The sequence below is a fragment of the Mesoplodon bidens genome (assembly GCF_964165515.1).
Source record: "Mesoplodon bidens genome assembly, chromosome: 19".
Taxonomy (NCBI): Eukaryota; Metazoa; Chordata; class Mammalia; order Artiodactyla; family Ziphiidae; genus Mesoplodon; species Mesoplodon bidens.
In genome coordinates, this window is record NC_138179.1 from 44051378 (window position 1) to 44069998 (window position 18621).

At 58.5% G+C, this 18621-nt stretch overlaps 1 protein-coding gene across 4 annotated transcripts in view; it reads left to right on the forward strand.

The window, feature by feature from the left end:
- The first annotated feature begins 1419 nt into the window (after positions 1-1419).
- The window catches only part of ASPSCR1 (ASPSCR1 tether for SLC2A4, UBX domain containing), a 30268-nt gene continuing 13066 nt past the window's right edge, over positions 1420-18621 (forward strand). For 3 of the 4 annotated variants that reach the window (XR_014014030.1, XR_014014031.1, XM_081219896.1), the window contains exons 1-7: positions 1420-1563; positions 2453-2508; positions 5439-5553; positions 6835-6935; positions 14862-14919; positions 15866-15939; positions 16292-16724. Coding sequence is in view for 1 of the 4 variants with exons in the window: in XM_081219896.1 (XP_081076022.1) it covers positions 1462-1563; positions 2453-2508; positions 5439-5553; positions 6835-6935; positions 14862-14919; positions 15866-15939; positions 16292-16724 (939 nt within the window). In the remaining 3 variants the exon portion in view is untranslated. Of the gene's footprint in view, positions 1564-1746; positions 2048-2452; positions 2509-5438; positions 5554-6834; positions 6936-14861; positions 14920-15865; positions 15940-16291; positions 16725-18621 lie in introns of those variants that run through there. The other variant, XR_014014032.1, reaches the window with a different exon arrangement.

The following is an 18621-nucleotide window of genomic DNA, read 5'->3' on the forward strand; positions in this document are numbered from 1 at the left end:
GGGCCCAGCCAGGCCACTAAGGGAGGCGGGTCTGTTCTGCCCCTCCCACCTCCTAGTGCCAGTGCCAGGACACAGACCCCACTGAGCCTGGGGCACCCTGCCCCTGCCAGGTGAGTGGCAGCAGAAGGAGAAGGCACATGTGGGGGGACTGTGCATTCGTTTGTCCCCCCATCGAGAGTCATTCCTCTCACAGATGTCTGCAGAGCACCCACCCCGTGCCAGGCTCCGCTCTGCGTGCCTGCTGGCGGAGGGCCAGACAGACGGGGCTGCGCTGGGACAGCCAGTAAACAAGTGAGCAGGCACGAAAGGCCTGTCCCAGTGCAGATGAGGCTCTGAGGAAACCCCACAGTGCTGAAGAGGCCAGGTTGGGGGCAACTTGGGGCCTGGCTGCCGCAGAACTGCATGTGGGGCCCTGCTGGGCTGAAGGGTGGGTTTGAGAGCTTGCAGGCAGTGGTCACAAATGCCCCACAGGTGTCTGCTCCAAGGCCTCGTTTACTCGGCTACACATAGATGATGAGACCCATGTGAGCAGGTAGGAGGGGGTGGGGTAGGTCAGCAGAAGCTGTCTCTGAGCCAGAAAACTTCTCTGTCCTGTGTCCTGTGGTGTTCCCCGGCCTCAGGAGAGGGGACTGGCCGATGGTGACCAGGAAGTGTGTGTGGCTTGGTGAGGCACTGAGGTTGCAGAGTGCTAGACAGGCCCTCTGGACTGTGAGGCAAACTGTGAGGGGTGGCCGTGGAGCTGTGGCTACCGAGGCTTTCCCGTTTTCTCGCATAAGCATGCAGTCGTCTGTTTGTCAGTATGAAGCTGCTTGTGAGACAGATGTGTCAGCTACACCAAGGCGTGACAGCACCCACACCAGAGAGGTGGCAGGATCCCACATGCCCCTCCTCCCGGCCCTTCCACTGACTTGGGCGGGTGGAATTGGGGGACAAGTTCTGTCACAGAGTTTAGCTGCTGGCAGAGTGAGAGCACGGACAGGCAGAATGCTCGTCACAGACTTTCATTGAATCTGCTCTCTGGTTTGGAGTTTCTGGCGGGCCTTTCCTGGCAGCTGCTCCCTGACCTTGACACCACCCCACGGCCGGCAGGCATTCACGCCGCAGGGGTACCGGGCCTGACCCTACCCCTCGGGACCAGAGGGGGCAGGAAGGGGGTCAGTGGGACCGAGGACGGGCCGGCGGGGACAGGGAGCCGAGGCCTAGGCGCACTCGCTGCCCGCACTGCCGGCCCAGAACCGGGTCCACGTGGCCGCGCTGGAGTGACCGCGCCTATCTAACGTCGGGTGCGCGGGCGCGGGCCCAGCGAAAGCACCGGGGGCGTGGCCAGGCGGGGGCGCGCCCGGAGGCGCGCTGGCCCCGCCCCGCCCCAGGGCCCGCCCCCGAGACCGTAAGGCTGTGCGTCCGGCTGTTGCGGATAAAGTTTGACGCTGGGCGGGCGGCGGGGGGTCACGTGAGCAGAAGATGGCGGCCCCGGCGGGCAGCCGGGGCTCTGCGGTGTCGGTGCTGGCCCCGAACGGGCGGCGCCACACGGTGAAGGTGACGCCGAGCACAGTGCTACTGCAGGTGCGGCCGCGGACGGGCGGCGGACCGCAAGCGGGGACGCGGCGGCGGCGGCGACTCGGCGCCGGCCGCTCCTGCGGTTGCTGCGAGGGCCGCGGGGGCGGGGCCGGGCGGGACCCTCGGGGCGGGGTCTGCGACGGCCAATGATCGGCTTCCTGGCGCAGCGGGCCCGCCCACTTCTGCGCCGGGCTCCGGGTCCATGGGGCGGGGGTGCTGCACTTAGGGGCTGGCGGGGGTCGCGGCCTCTGCCACCCCCACCCGAGCTCGCGGTGCTCCGAGCCCGCCTCCGAGGGCCCCCGAACCTTGTCCCCACCCCGGGGTCGCCCTTCGTCTCGGTGTGCTGTGGCTGGGTGTGCTGAGTCATTCTCAGCACTTCACCGGGCAGCTGGCGGACGTCGATTGCTTTACGTTGGAAATGCTTGTTGGGACCTGATGTGTAGGGGACGGTGCACATACACGGTGGTGCAGGGGGCTGAGACGATGAATGGTAACTCAGTGTGTGTAGGGTAGGGACTGGGGCTCCCGCCCAGCGGGGCACCTAGGACCCACTCGAGCTGACTCTCTGTGGAGTTTAAACTTTATTCTCTGTGGGGGGGGGTCCCCGAGTGTAGGAAGATGTCTGTGGTGACAGGTTTGTTGGGGACCCGGTTTGTTGGGTTGACAAAGCAGGCCCAGTGAGGAGGAGGAGAGTGAGTAGGATTTGCAGGTGAGGCGTGTGGAGCTGTTGAGTGGACAGTCCATCACCTGGCTTGTATTAGGCTTAGTCCTACAGAGCCGACCGGCTCTCCAAGAGGTGGACTCTGTGCCCTTGGCTGCCTCAGTGGCACTTGCCTACCCCCGCCGGGGCCCACCAGGCCAGATACAGTGGCTCATGCCCTCATCTCACCCCTAGGTCCTGGAGGACACGTGCCATCGGCAGGACTTCAACCCCAACGAGTACGACCTGAAGTGAGTTTGCTTTGGCCGGGCCTCGGGCTCCAAATCCATCCACCCTTCCCGCAGGGCCCTGCTGAGGCTTAAACCCACAAGGTTTTTTATTCTCTCACGCTCTGGAGGCTAGAAGCCCCTAATGATGGTGTTGGTGGGGCCGCACTCCCACCAGAGGTCTAGGGGAGGAACCTGTCTTGCTTCTTCCAGCTTTTGGGGGCTCCAGGCGTCCCTGGGCTTGTGGCCGCCTCCCTCCAGTCTCTGCCTCCCTGCTTCCTGTGTGTTTGTGTCTCTCCTCTTTTGTCTCTTATAAGGCTACTTGTCTTTGAATTTAGGGGCTACCATGTAATCCAGGATGATCTCATCTCAAGATCCTTAATTACATCTGCAAAGGCCTTGTTTCCAAATAAGGCACATTCATGAGTTCTGGGTGTTAGGATGTGGATATATCTCTTTAGGGGCCACCATTCTACCCACTGCAGAGGGCTTTTGTGCATTTGGTTGTGTAAGTTCCTGGTGGAGCTCTGAGGGCAAGAGGAGGTGGTCATGGAGAAATGGGAAGAAACCTACAAACTGTAGGTGGGTTCTGGTGGGCTCACAGCCCCTGGAGTTGTGTGCACGGGTCTTTGTGTGCAGGCATTTTTCCAAAGAGAGGGCTTTTACCAGATTCTTGTGGGGTCTAAGGCAATGAAAGGGTCAAAACCCCGCACCGGTGGGTATGGATTTCTGTCCCGTATGGGGAGCTTCCCATCTTAGCAGCAGCGTGTCCTTCACTGTTTGGCTGTCCTCACGTTCAGGGGTAAAGAGGAGCCCAAGGGGTGGGAGCTTGCTCTGCTAGACCTGGCCCATGCTGCCTCTCATGTAGGGCTCTGCAGAGGAGGTGTGAGTGGAGATGCCCTCACGTCATCCCAGAGAATCCCAGGGCTGTCCCCTGGCATCCTGTCACAGAGCTGTGTGCCCTTTCTTTGCTCTCCCTGAACCTGCCTGAGACCTCCATGTGGTGCCTGGTTGGACTGTTACAACATGTATTGATTTTTCTCGTCTCCTTTGTATCCACCGACTGTGTCATTTGTTTAAAAACTGCTGCCACTGCCATGGAAGGCAGCGTTTTGCACACGCATGTGTGTGCACATGTGTGAGACCCCTTCCTCTCATCTCCAGGGCTCTGAGCGCCCCCCTTCTCGGGTTTTCCTTAGGTCTTCTGTCCTGTCTTGCACTTGACGTTGAGGTTGTTATCAGGCAGTTTCCAGTCAGTGTTGAAGATGGGTATCAAAGTTGTTTCTTTCCCAAGTCTTCTAAACGCCCTATTCATGTTCAGAAAGCCATTGTTTCCAAAGGCATCTTGGCATTCATGCCATCGGGTGACCACTTTGTGTGTATTCAAAGCTCACATTCTCTCACTAGTGCTGTAGTTTTCCCCCTAAACTTTCATTGAAAATAGAGCTCACAGTCTGATTTCTGAGAGGCATAAATAAGTTCTCTTTTTCACTCTCCTGGTGATTTATCCTGGCTGCTGTCTGTCTCTTGTAAAATCAAGGCTACACGGCAGAACTATTTTCTGCTGTGAGCAGGAGCTTTTCTGAGACCCAAGTGATCTATAGGGTTAACAGTGGTGGTTCTCCTTCCTGTAGGGTTCCTGGGAGCTAAGGGGGTCAGGAGGAGAGGGCCCAGGGTCACTCAGGCTCCAGGGCCACCTGCCCGCCACCCTCCCTGCCCACGGGTGAGGCAGTGTCCAGGCCTCCAAGGCCCACGCCCCTTCCTCTCTCTCCCCTTCTCAGGAGTGGGTATCTGACTCCCTGTCAGTCCACCAAAGAGGTATGATCTGAGCTGGATATCAGGAGCTGCAGATTGTGGTCCCAGCACTGCCTTTGGGTGGCCTGGGCTACCTACTGGCACTTCTCATCTGAGTTTCCTGTTTGTGAAGTAGGGTGACCACGACCCTGACTGTGCTTCTCGGGAGGGCAGGCTGTCAGTAGAGAGTATCAGGCGTCTCAGAGGTCCCTGGCTTCTCCACCTGCCCTCCTCTCCTGGCTGTGGATATTTCTGCCCTGGATCACCAGTTCACTTTGCTCCCCTGAGTTCCTTCCAAGAACCATCCCTCCTTGGATCCAGGAGCTCTATGCAGAGGGTCAGAGGAGACTGCAGGCCCATGTGGGCCTCTTCCTCATCTGTTGGAAGCTCTAAGCTGCCAGGTCCCTGTGCAGTGGCTAAAACATGCAGGACGTAGGCAGAGAGACTGAAGGGCTGCTCCAGGGTTGGAGGACCTGGCTTTGTGAGCTAGGAATGGTGGTCTCAGCCCTTCACCTGTGAACCTCAGCCACCGTGAGGGCCTGGCTCTCCATGGAGACTTCAGGCCCGGTCATTCCATTTGTGGTTCTCTAGAACTTTTGCCTCTCTCACTGGTCTTTGGGGTTGTGGCCCTGCTTCTAAGGGTAGCAGGAAGCAGGGGTGACAGGAGCGGGTCATTTTGGCTGATAGCCAGCAGCACAGGGAGAGTGGCCGCAGTGGCCAGACTGCTGCAGCTCCGAGCAGTGGCGACAGGGCATCGTTCTGTTAGAACTTTTCTGCGCAGAGCATGGTGCACACCCCTTAGTCATGCCCACGTGCGCTTTTATCTTCTGAGTTTGTACTTGGGCTGGTTGCTGCTTCACAGTCTGAAGGAGCAGGCCCTCGGTTTGCCCCAGGGGTGACCTGTCTGTGTTCTGTCTGTTCTTGCCCGAACCGGATCAATGCTCGCTCTCTCTTTTCCTTTGGAAGACCCACTGCTGGAGTCAGGGACCCACCCTGTCTCCACAGGCTTGCCGGCCGTCACTCTGTTCCTGCAGCCTTGGCGCCATGGGCTGTGGAATTGCTAGCCAGACGTGGGCGTCACTCTGCTTGTACGGTGCTCCCGGCAGGGCTGGGCTGTGTTCGGGTCGGCGGGCAGCCTGTGGCTTTGGTCTGTTTTGCAGGTTTCAGAGGAATGTGCTTGACCTCTCTCTCCAGTGGAGATTCGCCAATCTGCCCAATAACGCCAAGCTGGAGATGGTGCCCATCTCCCGGAGCCGCGAAGGGCCCGAGAACATGGTAGGTGGCTCTCAAGGAGGCACTGGCGGCACTGTTCCTCCCGGCTCTTCCATTCAGACCACTTGGGCCACAGGATGTATCAGCAGGCCGAGCAGATGGGGTGGGGAGCGTGGGCTGTTTCAGAGGGTTGTGCAGGCGAGGCACTTGTCCTCGTCCTTGGGTGAGATTGCCTTCTCTAGGTTAGGCCAGAGCCACTTTTCTACTCCAAAAGCTGATGATTGGAAATGAGACTTCTCATTCTTTGTGCTGAATGTTTTTTGGGGGTGGTGGGTGGAGAGGCGGTTAATTGTGCTGTGTCCATATCAGCGTGCTGGCAGCATTCGCCATACGACCTGATGTTTCTGGTCAGAAAATCACCAAGAGTCTTAGAGCCCACAGGACTCTGTGCGGTGTCCAGTGCAGCCTCACTTCTGGGACGAGGACACCCAGCTCAGGGGCGCAGGCTTCCTCTGACCAGTCTCGGCTAGACCACAGCCTGAGTCTTCTGACTGCAGCCCACTGCTTTCTACCAAATCAGTAACTTTTATGTCCTAGGGATTTAGCGAATGACACTAGGGTTACTGTGGATAGAGACAAGAATCATGGTGATAGCTGCTCTCTTGTGCACAGGCGGCTCCTTTCCATACGAAACTGCAAATTCTCCCAACGCTGCAGGGAAGTGGTTTTCATCCATGTCGAGAGGCAAGGAGGCTCAGGCCCTGGGGTGTTAGTTCTCTGTCCAGAGCCCAGCAGGAGTCAGGCGCCTGGGGCTGAGCTTATTAATACAGCTCTTTTTCCATTACAGTTGTGGTTCTCAGCCTTTCACATGGAAGCACCCTGACTTCCCTTGTGGGTTCCTTGGGTGTGCTGGAGACCCCCTCGCAGTTTCCTACAGAACAGTTCCTCCTTTGTTTGTTATTGGGATTTAATGTAAATAAACGTGCCCTTGAGGAGTCCCTTGGCCAGAAGGGCAGGAGTAGCAATGACCTAGAGAGTCACGCGCTGGGCTGGGACAGGTGGGGCTGTGCAAGGTCCTTACCTAGGGTCTCTGCACTCGTGCTTTAGTGTGTCTGTTGTTCAATAGAGGGACCAGAGGAGAATTTCCCCCCTTGTGGGTTATAGACTTGTGTCACTATTTAGGGAGATAATTGTTAAAATTATCCTGTAAGGCAGTGTGCTCACTTACTAAAATTCAGCAAACACAATGCCCTCTGCCTGTGCCCTAAGGATCAGACCTGGTCTGGGGTCCAGCTGGGATAGCTGCTCCTCTTCCTGACTTGGTTCCCGTATCTCGCCCCTCAGGTGCGCATTGCTCTGCAGTTGGATGATGGCTCCAGGTTGCAAGACACTTTCTGCTCAGGCCAGACACTCTGGGAGCTTCTGTGCCATTTTGCCCAGATCAGGTAAGTGTCGGTGAGCAGGTCTGGGGCTCTGCCTCCCTCTGCCCTGGCGATGCTGCCACGGTCACTGGGGCTAGTCCAGAGCCACAAGCCTGAGCTTTGCTTTGGCCTCATACCAGCAGGTGCTGGTCACCAGTAGCTCATCTTTTTTACTCAGTGTCCTGGTATGACAGCCAGGCCGTGCCCTTCTGGAAGAGCTTGTGGGGAACCCAAGAGGTCCCCACCTGTGTGGTGAGCAGTCAGGGGAGAAGTGGGGTGCTGGGCTTCTCAGCTGACAAATGCTGCAGGTGTAAAACTTCCTTGTCATGAGAATGGGCTGTATTTAAAGAAAACTTCTTGATGACAGTTGACATGTGTCAGTTTCTATCTGGTGATTAATTGTTTAAACTTTTATTTCTGAGTGTGTCAAAATGGTAGTCTTCTAAGTTTTGGTTTTTCATTGTGGGATGGAAGACTTTGTCCACTTTTAAAGGTCTCAACCAACAGAATGGAAGGGACCGTGGGAGGGTGTAGTGGTTGCTGTGTGGCCGTGGGAAAGTTGCTTGCCCTCTCTGGGCCTCCCAGGGGTGATGATGTGAGGATGAGATGAGTTAATGTGTCTCAAGTGCCGAGAACAGGACCTGGCCCACTGTTTGTCTGTGCAGAAGAGGGGACTCTGGGTAGGGCCATCATGGTGACAGGGCCTCTAGGAAAGTCTGCTCTGATCCGATGTGGCACCCAGTGCCCCTGGTGTCCCAGCATCCAGATTCCTGCTCTCCCACCTCAGCCGCTCCCATGGAACTCCTCTCCCCGTATCTGATGTGCTGGTGTCCCCCTGTTGCCAGTTCTTTCTATGACGAGGCCACGGTGCGCTGCTGAGCCAAGACCGGCTGGCCCCTTCCCCTCCTACGAGCCTGGTCCTGGGTAGCCGGGGATGCTGCCCCTGCAGCCAGCTTCTGCTTCCTACCCAGATGCTCTCCTGAGAGAACTCTGTGTGCCCCCACTCAGGTGACCTCTGACAGTATTAGTGCTTCTAAGATGAGTACACAGGCTGCCACCTCACTCTACTGCTCTTGACACCTGTTGTCTGACTGGTTCCTCTGTCAGCTGGGGGGATCAGGCTGCTGTTACCCTTGTTTTCAGAAGAAGAAACAGAGACCCAGGGGAGGAGGGGGCTCCTCAAAGCCCAGGGCCTGCGATGCCAGCACCTACCTTCTCAGCTGCTGAAAAGATGGGGCCTCTGCCTCTGTTTCTACTTCGTTCTTTCATTTATTCAGCACAGGCTGGGCTGGGGCTCTAGTAGGAAGTTGGTCCTGGTCTCCCATAGCTAATAGGCAGGTATACAGAGGTACCAGAAAAAACTATCAGAAGCTGTCACAAAGAAGAAGGGAAGGTGCCTTGGGAGGTGGTGGGGAAGGTCGTGGAGGAGCCAGCTGCACTAGAATCTGAGAAGGAGCCATCTGGGCCAAAGGGGCAGCAAGTGCAAAGGCCCTGGGGCAGGAATAAGGAGAGGAGAAACACATGGAACACAGCGTGTGATTCTTCTCCCTCCCAAAAGGCAACTAAAACGCCATTAAAGGACTTTATAGAGATACAGCCTGGAGGATGGAGAGAGCAGGAGCTGAGGCAGTGACAGCACCTGGATGTGGGTGGGGAGGGTGACAAGGGGCCAGGGGTGGTGGGGGGGGGTGGCCAGGGCAGGTGCTGGATGATGTGGGGTCCTAGATCCCCTCGCACTCCATGCTGCTGGTGCCGGAGGTGGTTCCCTGGATAGGGTGGGGCTCTCTGGACTGGGATGCCCTTGCTGTCCTGAGAACCGGGGTAGGTGAGCGTGAGCCCCCCATGTGGCTCCCAAAATGGTGGAAGCTCCCAATGTTGGGGGCATGGGTGGCTCCCCAGATTACCACCTGGATACTGATAGCCAGCTGCACTGCGGCCAGAGCCCTGGGCATAAACAGGAGCTCACAGCCAAAGGTGCCCAGACATTTGAGCAAGGCTGACGTGAGAGACCAATGCAGACAGACAGGAAGAGATGGCAGCTGTCAGGACGGGTGACAGCATTTGTTCCTGTTCTCCGAGGATGGAGAGGCTGTTGGAACTGGAGCTGGATGCTATTAAAAAGGAACATTCAGGGCTTCCCTGGTGGCGCAGTGGTTGAGAGTCCGCCTGCCGATGCAGGGGACGCGGGTTCGTGCCCCGGTCCGGGAGGATCCCATATGCCACGGAGCGGCTGGGCCCACGAGCCATGGCCGCTGAGCCTGCGCGTCTGGAGCCTGTGCTCTGCAATGGGAGAGGCCACAACGGTGAGAGGCCCGCGTACCGCAAAAAAAAAAAAAAAAAGGAACATTCAAAGATAAGGAAGAGCCCTTGGAAGCGGATCAGAAAGCTGCAGTAGAAGGTGCAGGAGTCAGCCACAGCTGTGGATCAAACGGCACAATCCCTGTCACACATGACAAGGTGCCGCGTGCCTGGGAGTGGCCGGTGGCCTGAGGATATGCCGTTCTACTCACGTGCCTGAGGGTTAGCCGGTGTGACTAGCTGGTCTGCGGCCTGACTGAGCGCATTCTTTCCGAGGTGGCAAATGCCTGAGGGCACGTGGGGTCGGCCACTCGAGGCTTGGGAGCCGATGCTTGGACCTGGGGTGCAGGGTCCCTGCCATCCCTCTTCCTGGGAGGAGCCACAGAGCCAGGCGGCCAAGCACAAGGACGGAGGCCAGAGGAAGGGGACTCGGGACAGGCCAGGCCGCTGGTTCCTGATACTGCATCTCTAGAAGGAAAACAGAAGCACAGGAGGAAGCTGGTGAAGATGGTGGGAAACCGTCCTGGAACCGAAGGGCATGCGTTTCCAGAGCGACAGGCCGGCTATGCCTGTACCAGTGGGGCCTCATCTGGTGGCATCACTGTAACTCCTCAGGAGCTGGAGATGATAGGGTGGCTCCCCATGCTCAGGGAGGGACAGCAGGCCTGCACGAAGGCCTTAGGCTCCCCGTGGCACCACCAGGAAGGTGGCCAAGCAGTGCCGTTAGAATACTGTAGGAAATTCATTTGTTCTAGAATTCTGTATTTTGCTAGATTGTTGAGGGGTGAGGATGAAACAAAGCCATTTTTAGACACAAAGGTCACCCATTTACCACACACACCCTCTGAGCAAGCTGCTAACTGCTCCACCAAAGGGCAGGCAGGCAGGTCCACCCAGGAGCAGGCAGACGAGGGGCGTGGGGGGCTGACGAGGGCCTCCTGAGTGTCAGTGGGCCCCAGACACAGGCGCGGTGGGAGCCCATGTTGCCAGGCCCCCCGCTTAGGCTGTGACCACCAAAAGGAGGAGTAACCTAGAGGGAGGAGATGGGGCTCCGTGGTACGGGGTCCATCCCCCCGGGAAGACTGGGTGGTTCCTCAGCTGTTGGCCTGGGGAGCCAGGGTCGCCCTGTCATGATGAAGCCTGATGCTCCCTTCTGGCCCTCGAGTTGTTGGCTGGGCGGTCTGGGGGCTGCCTCTGTGGAGGGACCGAGGTGCTGGGATCACTGGTTCACACGAGCCTCTCAGGCCTGACTGACTCGGTAACCTGGGTTTAAAATACAAGAAACAGAACGTGGGGACAGCGGCATAAGAAACGAGGTGACATCAGGAGGAGGTGGGCCCTGGGAGGGGTCATCACACAGGGACGAGTTCTTGACTCTCATGCAGCGTTGAGCACGGCGTGGCACGCACCCTCTCTTTCTTGCTGTGACTGTTTCGTGTTTTCTTGGAAACGCCCTCAGCATCGTTTCCATGGCTGTGCAGTCCTGTCCTGTGTGTGTGTGTGCGCGCGTGCGCCCGCATGCATGCCCAGCCCATCCTGTGGACAGCTGGAGGTCTGCGCCCCACTCCGCCCTGAGAATTTACTCTGGAGGCAGAATTGCTGGCCCAGCAAATGGGGACTTGTCTAGGCTTCATTTCCAGAAGTGCAGGTCCGGGCCTTTCCTTGGAAGCTGGCACTCCCTAACCGTGAAGCAAGGGTCAGATGAGGGAGGGAGGGTAGTGTCTTCAGCCCCAAAGTCGTGGCCAGATGCCCAGTGAGCTGGTGAAACCATGCTGGGTCTGTGCAGGGGCTGCAGTCAGCTGCCCACCACTGCAAGGGCCTGCCAACATGGGGGACAGCCGCCTGACAGGTCCGATGAGGCAAGGGAGCCCCGGCTGGCTCACAGCAGCTCCCTTGCTGGCTGGGGGCGGGAAGCTCTGGGAATTCCAAGTGTCCAAGTCCCCACAGAGTGGGACAAGTAGGAAGCTGGTTTTTCTCACTTGATGCTTTTGGGAGTGGTAAGCGTCCCAGAGCAACTGGTGCCGTGCATGGCCAGGAGCTGTGGGAGATGAGCACAGCACCCTGGGTCCACTGTTGGTCAGGTGGCAGGTCCTTTGCATGGGGATCAGGGTGGATGGTGGCCCGGCCCTGACCCTAGCATCTGGAGCAATGAACTGTCCACTGGACATGCCATGTGGGCCACACGTGCGGGACATGGAGGTAATTCAGAATTTTCTGGTAGCCACATCAAAGGAAAGTAAAAACAGGTGTAATTAATTTTAGGAATATAATTAACTTGAGTCAATATATCCAATATATTCTCTGAACATGTAATCAACAGGAAAAAGGAGATATTTTACATTCTTTGTTGGTAGGAGGTCTTTGAAATCCGGTGTGTCTCACACTTGGAGCTGGCCTCCTTCTGGGCCAGCTGCCCTGCGCGTGCTCAGCACCCGTGTGGACGGGTAGCCGCCACGGATGGCACTGGCTCCATGTGGGCTGGCCCGTCCTCCTCTCTGCTTCTTGGGCATCTGCTGCAGGGAGGGCTCCAGGCATGCCATGCCAGGCTGGATTCTTCCCTGAAGCCCGTTGCCCCTCTACACCTGGCCTGATTTCACAGCCAAGCCCACTGGTGTTCATCCCATGGATAGTAAAAGCAGGGAGTCGAGCGTCCCTGGGAAAGGCAGGTGTCTGCCTGTTCTCTCAGGGTTGTAGGGCCCCCGGGGCACAGCGGGCTGCAGGGAGGGGCTGCCCCTGAGGTTGGGGGCCGGCCTGTGGTTACGCTGTGCCCAGACCCAGAGCCTTGTGGGCGGGCAGCCAGAGGCCTAGATTCAGGGCTCTCGGGCAGCACCTTCCCACCCCCCGTCTTGTTTGGGAAGGCCAGAGGCTGTCTTCCCCCTGCAACTCCCCACTCCGTCTGCTCTGGAGGAGGAGTCTCTGTGATTCGGCCCGAGCCTCGGCCTCCTTGCTCCCTCTGGCCACAGCCTCATCTCTCTGTGGGCTGGGCTGCTGGGTGGTGGTGGATGTGAGTCACCTGGCCCCTTGGGAGGTGGCCTCACCCACTCTGGGCTTCCTTGTGGCAGCAGGGACCCCTCTGAGCCTGAAGTCACAGCTCTGTTAGTTTCAGTTGGTTTTTGTCAGTTTTGGTTGTTCTTTTTTTTTTTTGCGGTACGCGGGCCTCTCACTGTTGTGGCCTCTCCCGTTGCGGAGCACAGGCTCTGGACACGCAGGCTCAGTGGCCATGGCTCACGGGCCCAGCCGTGGGATCCTCCCGGACCGGGGCACGAACCCATGTCCCCTACATTGGCAGGCGGACTCTCAACCACTGTGCCACCAGGGAAGCCCTTGGTTGTTCTTGTGTGGGAGCACTGTGGTTTCAGGCTTGTGTCAGTGGCACCTGAGTTTGTACCAGCGCAACTTGGTCAGGCCCAAACAGGTGACAAAAACAGGAGGGGCTCCAGATGCCTGCCTTGCCCCCAGTTCACAGCATCACCTCCCCGCGAGCCCTGCCAGGAGCCATCTGGGTGGGCGGATGGCCCATGTCTGTGGGGTGACACTCTCCATGGTGGTTGAAGAACACAGCAGCAGCAGCGCCTTTGCCCTGCCTGGCTGACCCTGCTGGCCCCAGGCCTGGCCCCGAGAGCAGGTGTGCCGGCCTTAGATAGAGTGAGATCCTGCCACTCCTCCCCAGCATCATCCCTTTGGGCCAAGTGGCGTCCAGTGGCTCTGCCTGGGCTGGGGCGTGGGAGCAGGTCCAGGGGCCCAAGGGTCCCCAGGAGGTCCCCTCTAGGCTCCCTCTGAGACACGTGGAGCTTTAGCAATGTCTGTTGCAGGGAGTGGTGGCTTCGGCTCTCCGTTGAGCTGGAACCTCCTGGTCCACTGTCCTCAGCCGGATGGGAGAGCGCTGTTAATTGGCCAGGAAAGTCTGGAAGTGATCTCGGCTGCCCCTCCCCTCGGCGTGTTTACAGGCCTCTCCTCAGATCCCACACGCGGGAATCCGATCCCTCTGGAGGAGCCGACATCAAAGCTGAGCTGCTGTTTGATGTCCAGGGGCCTCCGAGGGCAGCAGCCAGGCAGGCCTTCCCGGGTGCTGCTGTGCTTTCGTCCCTGTTTGTGATTTGTGGTCCCCACGCTGGCATCAGGTGCCCTGGACAAGGATTTCGAGGGAGGACGCCTGGCCAGAGCCCCTGAGAGCAGAGGGGACTCTGCCTGTCTCGTGGTGGGCAGTCAGCTTGCTTTCTGAGCCCAGGCAGCTGCTGTCTCTGTTGCCGTTGAAAGGAGCAGGACCCCTGTGTCTCCGCACCGCCTTCCTCCTCTCTTGCCCTGGGATCTTGTTTGCTGGAGTATCTTCCCTCACTCTTTCTCTGTTTTGGCTTCAGGATGAAGAGCGTGTAGGCCTGGTCAGGGTTGTCTCTCTGGCACTTTGGGGTCTTGTGTTCTCCTGAGGCCTGGCCACGCTGTGTGCGGGGTCACACCCTCCATGGCCGGTCCCCATGTGGCTCTGGTCGAGGGCTGGAAGCCTTCCCTGGGGAGCAGCTTCTTTGTGAGCACAGCCTTGGGGAGAGCCTGGGGTGAGCTCCATGGGGACTGACAGCCTGTGGGAGGTGGTCAGGGACCTCTTCCAGGGGCCCCCACGGCAAGCTCTGGATTAGCTTGAGTGTCTCAGCCCTGAGGAATATGCAAAAGCATAAACTGAAAGCAAACAAGAGAGATGGGAGAAAACATGCTGAACCTGAGCAGAGGACAGTGTCACGGGTCTCGGGGACGGGCCCAGGGAGCCGAGTGCCCGAGTGTCTGTGTACAGTCACCAGCTCAGCCTCTGTCTCCCATCCCAGCCACCTCCTTGTCTGAGCCCTGGGCTCTGCAGGGCAGCACTGCATGGCCTGAGGGCGCTCCAGGTCTCCTACTCTGGCAGGCACAACGCCTTGTGTCACCCTTCCCGGAGGAGAGGGTCAGGCCTGGGGCACTGCTGATAGGTCTGGGACACGCGTTTATTTGGGGGCTAGTTCTACGGGTATGTGTCAGGAAATGCAGAAATGAACTTCCCTTGGTTGTCACAGGCCTGTGTGGTACAGCTGTCGAGGTACAGGCCTGTGTGAGTGGTGTCGGCCATCCTGAGGGTGTGTGTGCGATTGTGCGCCCGCATGCCTGCCATCCTCCAGCCTGCCCAGCTGTGCTTCCTGGGGGCCCTTCCCTCCCATCTCAGGGTCTGGTTTATAGGGGAGGGGCGTTGGTGGCTGGGCCCGCTGCCCACCTCCCTGTTTGTCCTGGCATTGCCCCACTCTCTCCTCGGAGTCAGTGTGATAGATCCGTGCCAAGTGCTCCTGGTGCTTCTGGGGGCAGCAGCCTTCTCAGGGGACAGCTTCAGCTAAAAGCCCAGATCATGCCCTCCCAGGTCTTTCTCATCGCTGACCCTGGGCACAGTTGACAGCAACCCAAGGCACGTCCAGGAGGTGGCTGGTGCTGCCCGGCCCCGTGTTCTGTGTCCTCCCTTTGCTCTGAGCCGGGAGGCCGTGGGCAGGTGGGAGACTCCCCCAGGCCATGGGCTGATGGCCAGCCGTGGGGTGGCCAGGGTGGGCGGGTCCCCCACAGTGGCTGGCCAGGTTGCTGTCCCCAGGGCAGCAGTGTCCCCAGGCAGTGGCTACCTTTGATGCTTTTTCCCTCCCCTCTCAGGGAGTGTCTGGACCGGCCGTGTGAGGCCAGCCCCGTCTGCGTGTACATGAGAGATGAGGTAGGTGAGCTGTGGGCCCACCCGCCTGGCCCGCGCCCTGCCGCCCACTCCCAGCCGCCACACGGGCCCAGCCCCACTTTCCAATCTGGAAAATTCACTCCTTTAGACCTTTCAAAGCAGCGATGGGCAGACTTGGGCCCTGAAAGCATGATGTGTTTCATGGAAAAAAGACAGGACGCCGGCTCCGCTGGAACCAACTGCGGGCCGCCCGGGCTGCTCCCAAACCTCCCTCAGAGCCCTGTTTGTTTTCTCAGCTTCTCTCAAAGCCCAAGAGTCACAAAAGTGGTTTCATTTTAATAAATATTTGCTTTGCTCAAAGTTTTGATCTTTTTCAAAACCGAGTGTGGCGTGGTGCAGGCTTGGCCTGGCACTGAGGCCCCGCCTGTCCCCGCCTGCCCGCCCGTGACGGGGGACCCTCTTGGCGCTTGTCCCCTGGCTCACAGGGGCTTTTTGTTTCAACCCTGGCCAAGCGCCCTTTCCTGGCCTGGGGTGGCCACTGTCCCCGAGGGGCCCCTGGTGTAGACAGGACACACCCACCTATTTATCCCAGTTTGAGGTTCCTGACCCAGGGCTCAGCGGGGCAGGGGTTCCAGGGCTGTGAGTGGGAGGGACCTGGGGGGATGGGTCCTCCCCTGGAGGAGACAGACCACTGGGCCTCAGGCACCTGGGCCTGGATCAGCTCTAGCCCTCAGAGGGCTGGTCAGCTGGCCAGATGTGCCTAACCCAGGCCTGAGCCCTGCCCACCCAGACCTCGGATGGGGTGGGGTTGGGGAGACAGACATGGACCAGCGAACAAATGCTCGGGTGTAGGTTGGGGTGCAGGGGGCTGGACCCAGGCCTTTTGGGAGCTGTGGCTGGCTGGGGGACCCCACGGTGCTGGTGACACAGTGCCCAGGCTGGGGGAGGCAGCGAGGGGTCAGCAGGATGTCCTGTTCCCTCCTCACAGGTGACCGGCAGAGCCGCCTTGCAGAGCACGACGCTGCAGTCACTGGGCCTCACTGGGGGCAGTGCCATCATCAGGTGGGGGGTCTCTGAATCTGGTTTAGTGAAGAAAACTGCGGTCTCAAGGGAAAGGAAACAGGAAACGTGGGGAAGCCCAGACCCTTGCCGGTCGCTTCTCCCACCTGCAGTCTGTGGGGGCTGGGCACCGTGGGGCGCAGCGTCAGGTGGGGGATCTGCCCTCAGCCGGGCTGGCGTGGCGGCCCCATGCACTCTCCTTCCCCCGTGAGCTGAGGCGGGTCGGGAAGGGCTGTGGGGTGCTTTCAGGGGATTGGATTTGGTTTGGTAGTCACCAGAAGACACGATGCTGGCACTGTGAGACCCGGGGTTCTGTGTATGGAGTTTCATTTTCTTTCTGGGCCTACCCACTCAGGTTTTCCATGAAGAGACATGATTCCACTGGCAAGCAGGAGCCTGGGGTCTCCTGGAGCAAAAGCCCAGGAAGCCCGACCCCTTCCTTGTCGGCCGACCAGGCAGCCAGCAGCCCTCTGTTTCCACTGAATTCAGCGGAGCTCAGCCAGGGCAACGTGAGCCATCAGGATGAGGCAGCGAGCCCGGGGGCCGGCCGCGTGGATGGCCTGGGCCCGAAGCCGGTGGATGCTCAGGCGAAGCAGATCTCGAAGGAGCCCACACCAGCCCCCTTTGTTCCCTTCTCGGGTGGGGGACAGCGACTGGGGGGCCCCTCCGGATCCGTGAGGCCTCTGATGTCATCTTCAGCCAAACTGCCAAAGTCCTCCAGCCCTGCAGGCCCCTCCCAGCCAAAGAAAGCGAGGCCTGGCCAGAAGCCCCAGCCGGAGCCGGAGCTGGTAAGGGGCGAGCTGGGCGCTGGGGTCCTTTCTCTTTACTGCACCTGACCTCGTGCTGGTCAGCGCAGGGTACAGCAGGGTCGCTGGGTGCGGTTCATCTTCCCAGGGAAGCGATTTTTTGGTTTTGCTTTGCCTAAAATCAGCTTTCTTGAGGCACCATTTTAGATGTACAGTGATGGGTTTTGACAAACCTGTGTGTCTTGGCTGGCCATGTCACAGCCAAGAGAGCCATCCTTCCCAGGGCCTTGGACCCGGCGCCTCCACCTTCTCCTGGGCTGGCGGGTTTGACTGGCTTTTGACATGAAGATGGTTTGGCCTTGATTGTCCCACGCCACATTGACTCCTGAGCCAGGCGTGCCGCAGCTCACGTGCTACGTCCCACCGCTGGCCAGTGGGCATGTGGGGCACGCGCCAAACACGCAGAAGAGGGTGAGTTTGCTCACTCTTCACAAGCTTGTGGGTGGGGCCTTGGGCGTCTCTGGTGGGGACTTCTTGGAAGTTCCTGGCAGCTGTCTGAGCCACGGCTGGGAGGAGGGCGTGCAGCCTTCACGGAGCTGTGATGAAACGGCCCAGGCCCTGGGTTGTCTCTGTGACGCTGTCTTCTAGTCTGATCAGCTCTATCGAGGTATGACTTACTATATAGACACCTACCATCAGGGCAATGTTAGGCTTTTTTTTTTTTTTTTTTTTTTTTACTGTACGTGGGCCTCTCACTGTTGTGGCCTCTCCCGTTGCAGAGCACAGGCTCCGGATGTGCAGGCTCAGCGGCCATGGCTCACGGGCCCAGCCTCTCCGTGGCACGTGGGATCTTCCCGGACCGGGACACGAACCCGTGTCCCCTGCATCGGCAGGCGGACTCTCAACCACTGCACCACCAGGGAAGCCCCCATAGGCTTCTTTGTGTCCCTCTGTGTGACTGCTCCCTCAGCAGCGCTCACAGACTGTTTTCAGGAAAGGCGTGTTGTAGATTTCCCAACATCTTGGGCTCCTGGGCTGTGCTGGGCCCCCTGCCTCTTGGGGTTGGCCCCTGGGGAGGCTCAGGCATTCATCCAGAGTCCAGCTTAGGTCTCTGGCTTGTGGCCGGAGAGGGTCTTTCCAAATACAGAGACCTTACGGTGGGGCCAGCCTGGGTTTCCAGCCTGGGCTGCACGTTGTCACCTGTGGAGCCCTTGAGGCTGTGCAGGTGCATGTGGACGTTACTCGAGACGCAGCTGCGCCTCCTGAGTGAGGCTCCAGGTTCTCCGCTCTCTTCTGCCCTTCCAGCCAGAGCGGCTCCACGTGCCAGCACTCAGGGTCCACTTGAGGTTTTATGTGACGAGAAGGATGCCACCGCTGAAACGAATTCCTTTTTACAAATCACCTTTCCAGACGATGGAGAGCCATTGCAGGATTACCTGCCTGGAGCAGGAGCTTGTGGAGTGAGGATGGTGAGGCTCCACCCGGGCAGTGGATGCTGCTGGTTTTTATACCCAGCAGCCTTGCTCACTTGCTTTACTGGTTCCAACAGTTTCTCATTTTCAACTGGAGTCTGCAAATAATGTCAGTTTATCTTTTTCCTTGATGTCCTTACTTCTCTCATTTTTTTTTCTTGTCGTATTGCAGTGATTGGGTCTCTGGTATCTGTTGGATAGCAGCAAATTTAGTGGGCATCCTTGTCTTGACCTTGATCTCACACGGAGTAATCTTAGTTTATCTGTGAAAGATGCTGCGGGCTGTGAAAAGTCTTTATCAAATCAAGAGTTTCTATTCGTAATTCTCTGAGAATTTTTCTTTATCAAAAGTAAGAGTGGTGCTTTATGAACTGCTTTTCCCGCATTAAGGTGATTCCATGCCTTCGCTCTCATTTAGTTCGTTTGCATGCTGAGGTTTTGGATAGATTTCCCCCATGAAGCTATCC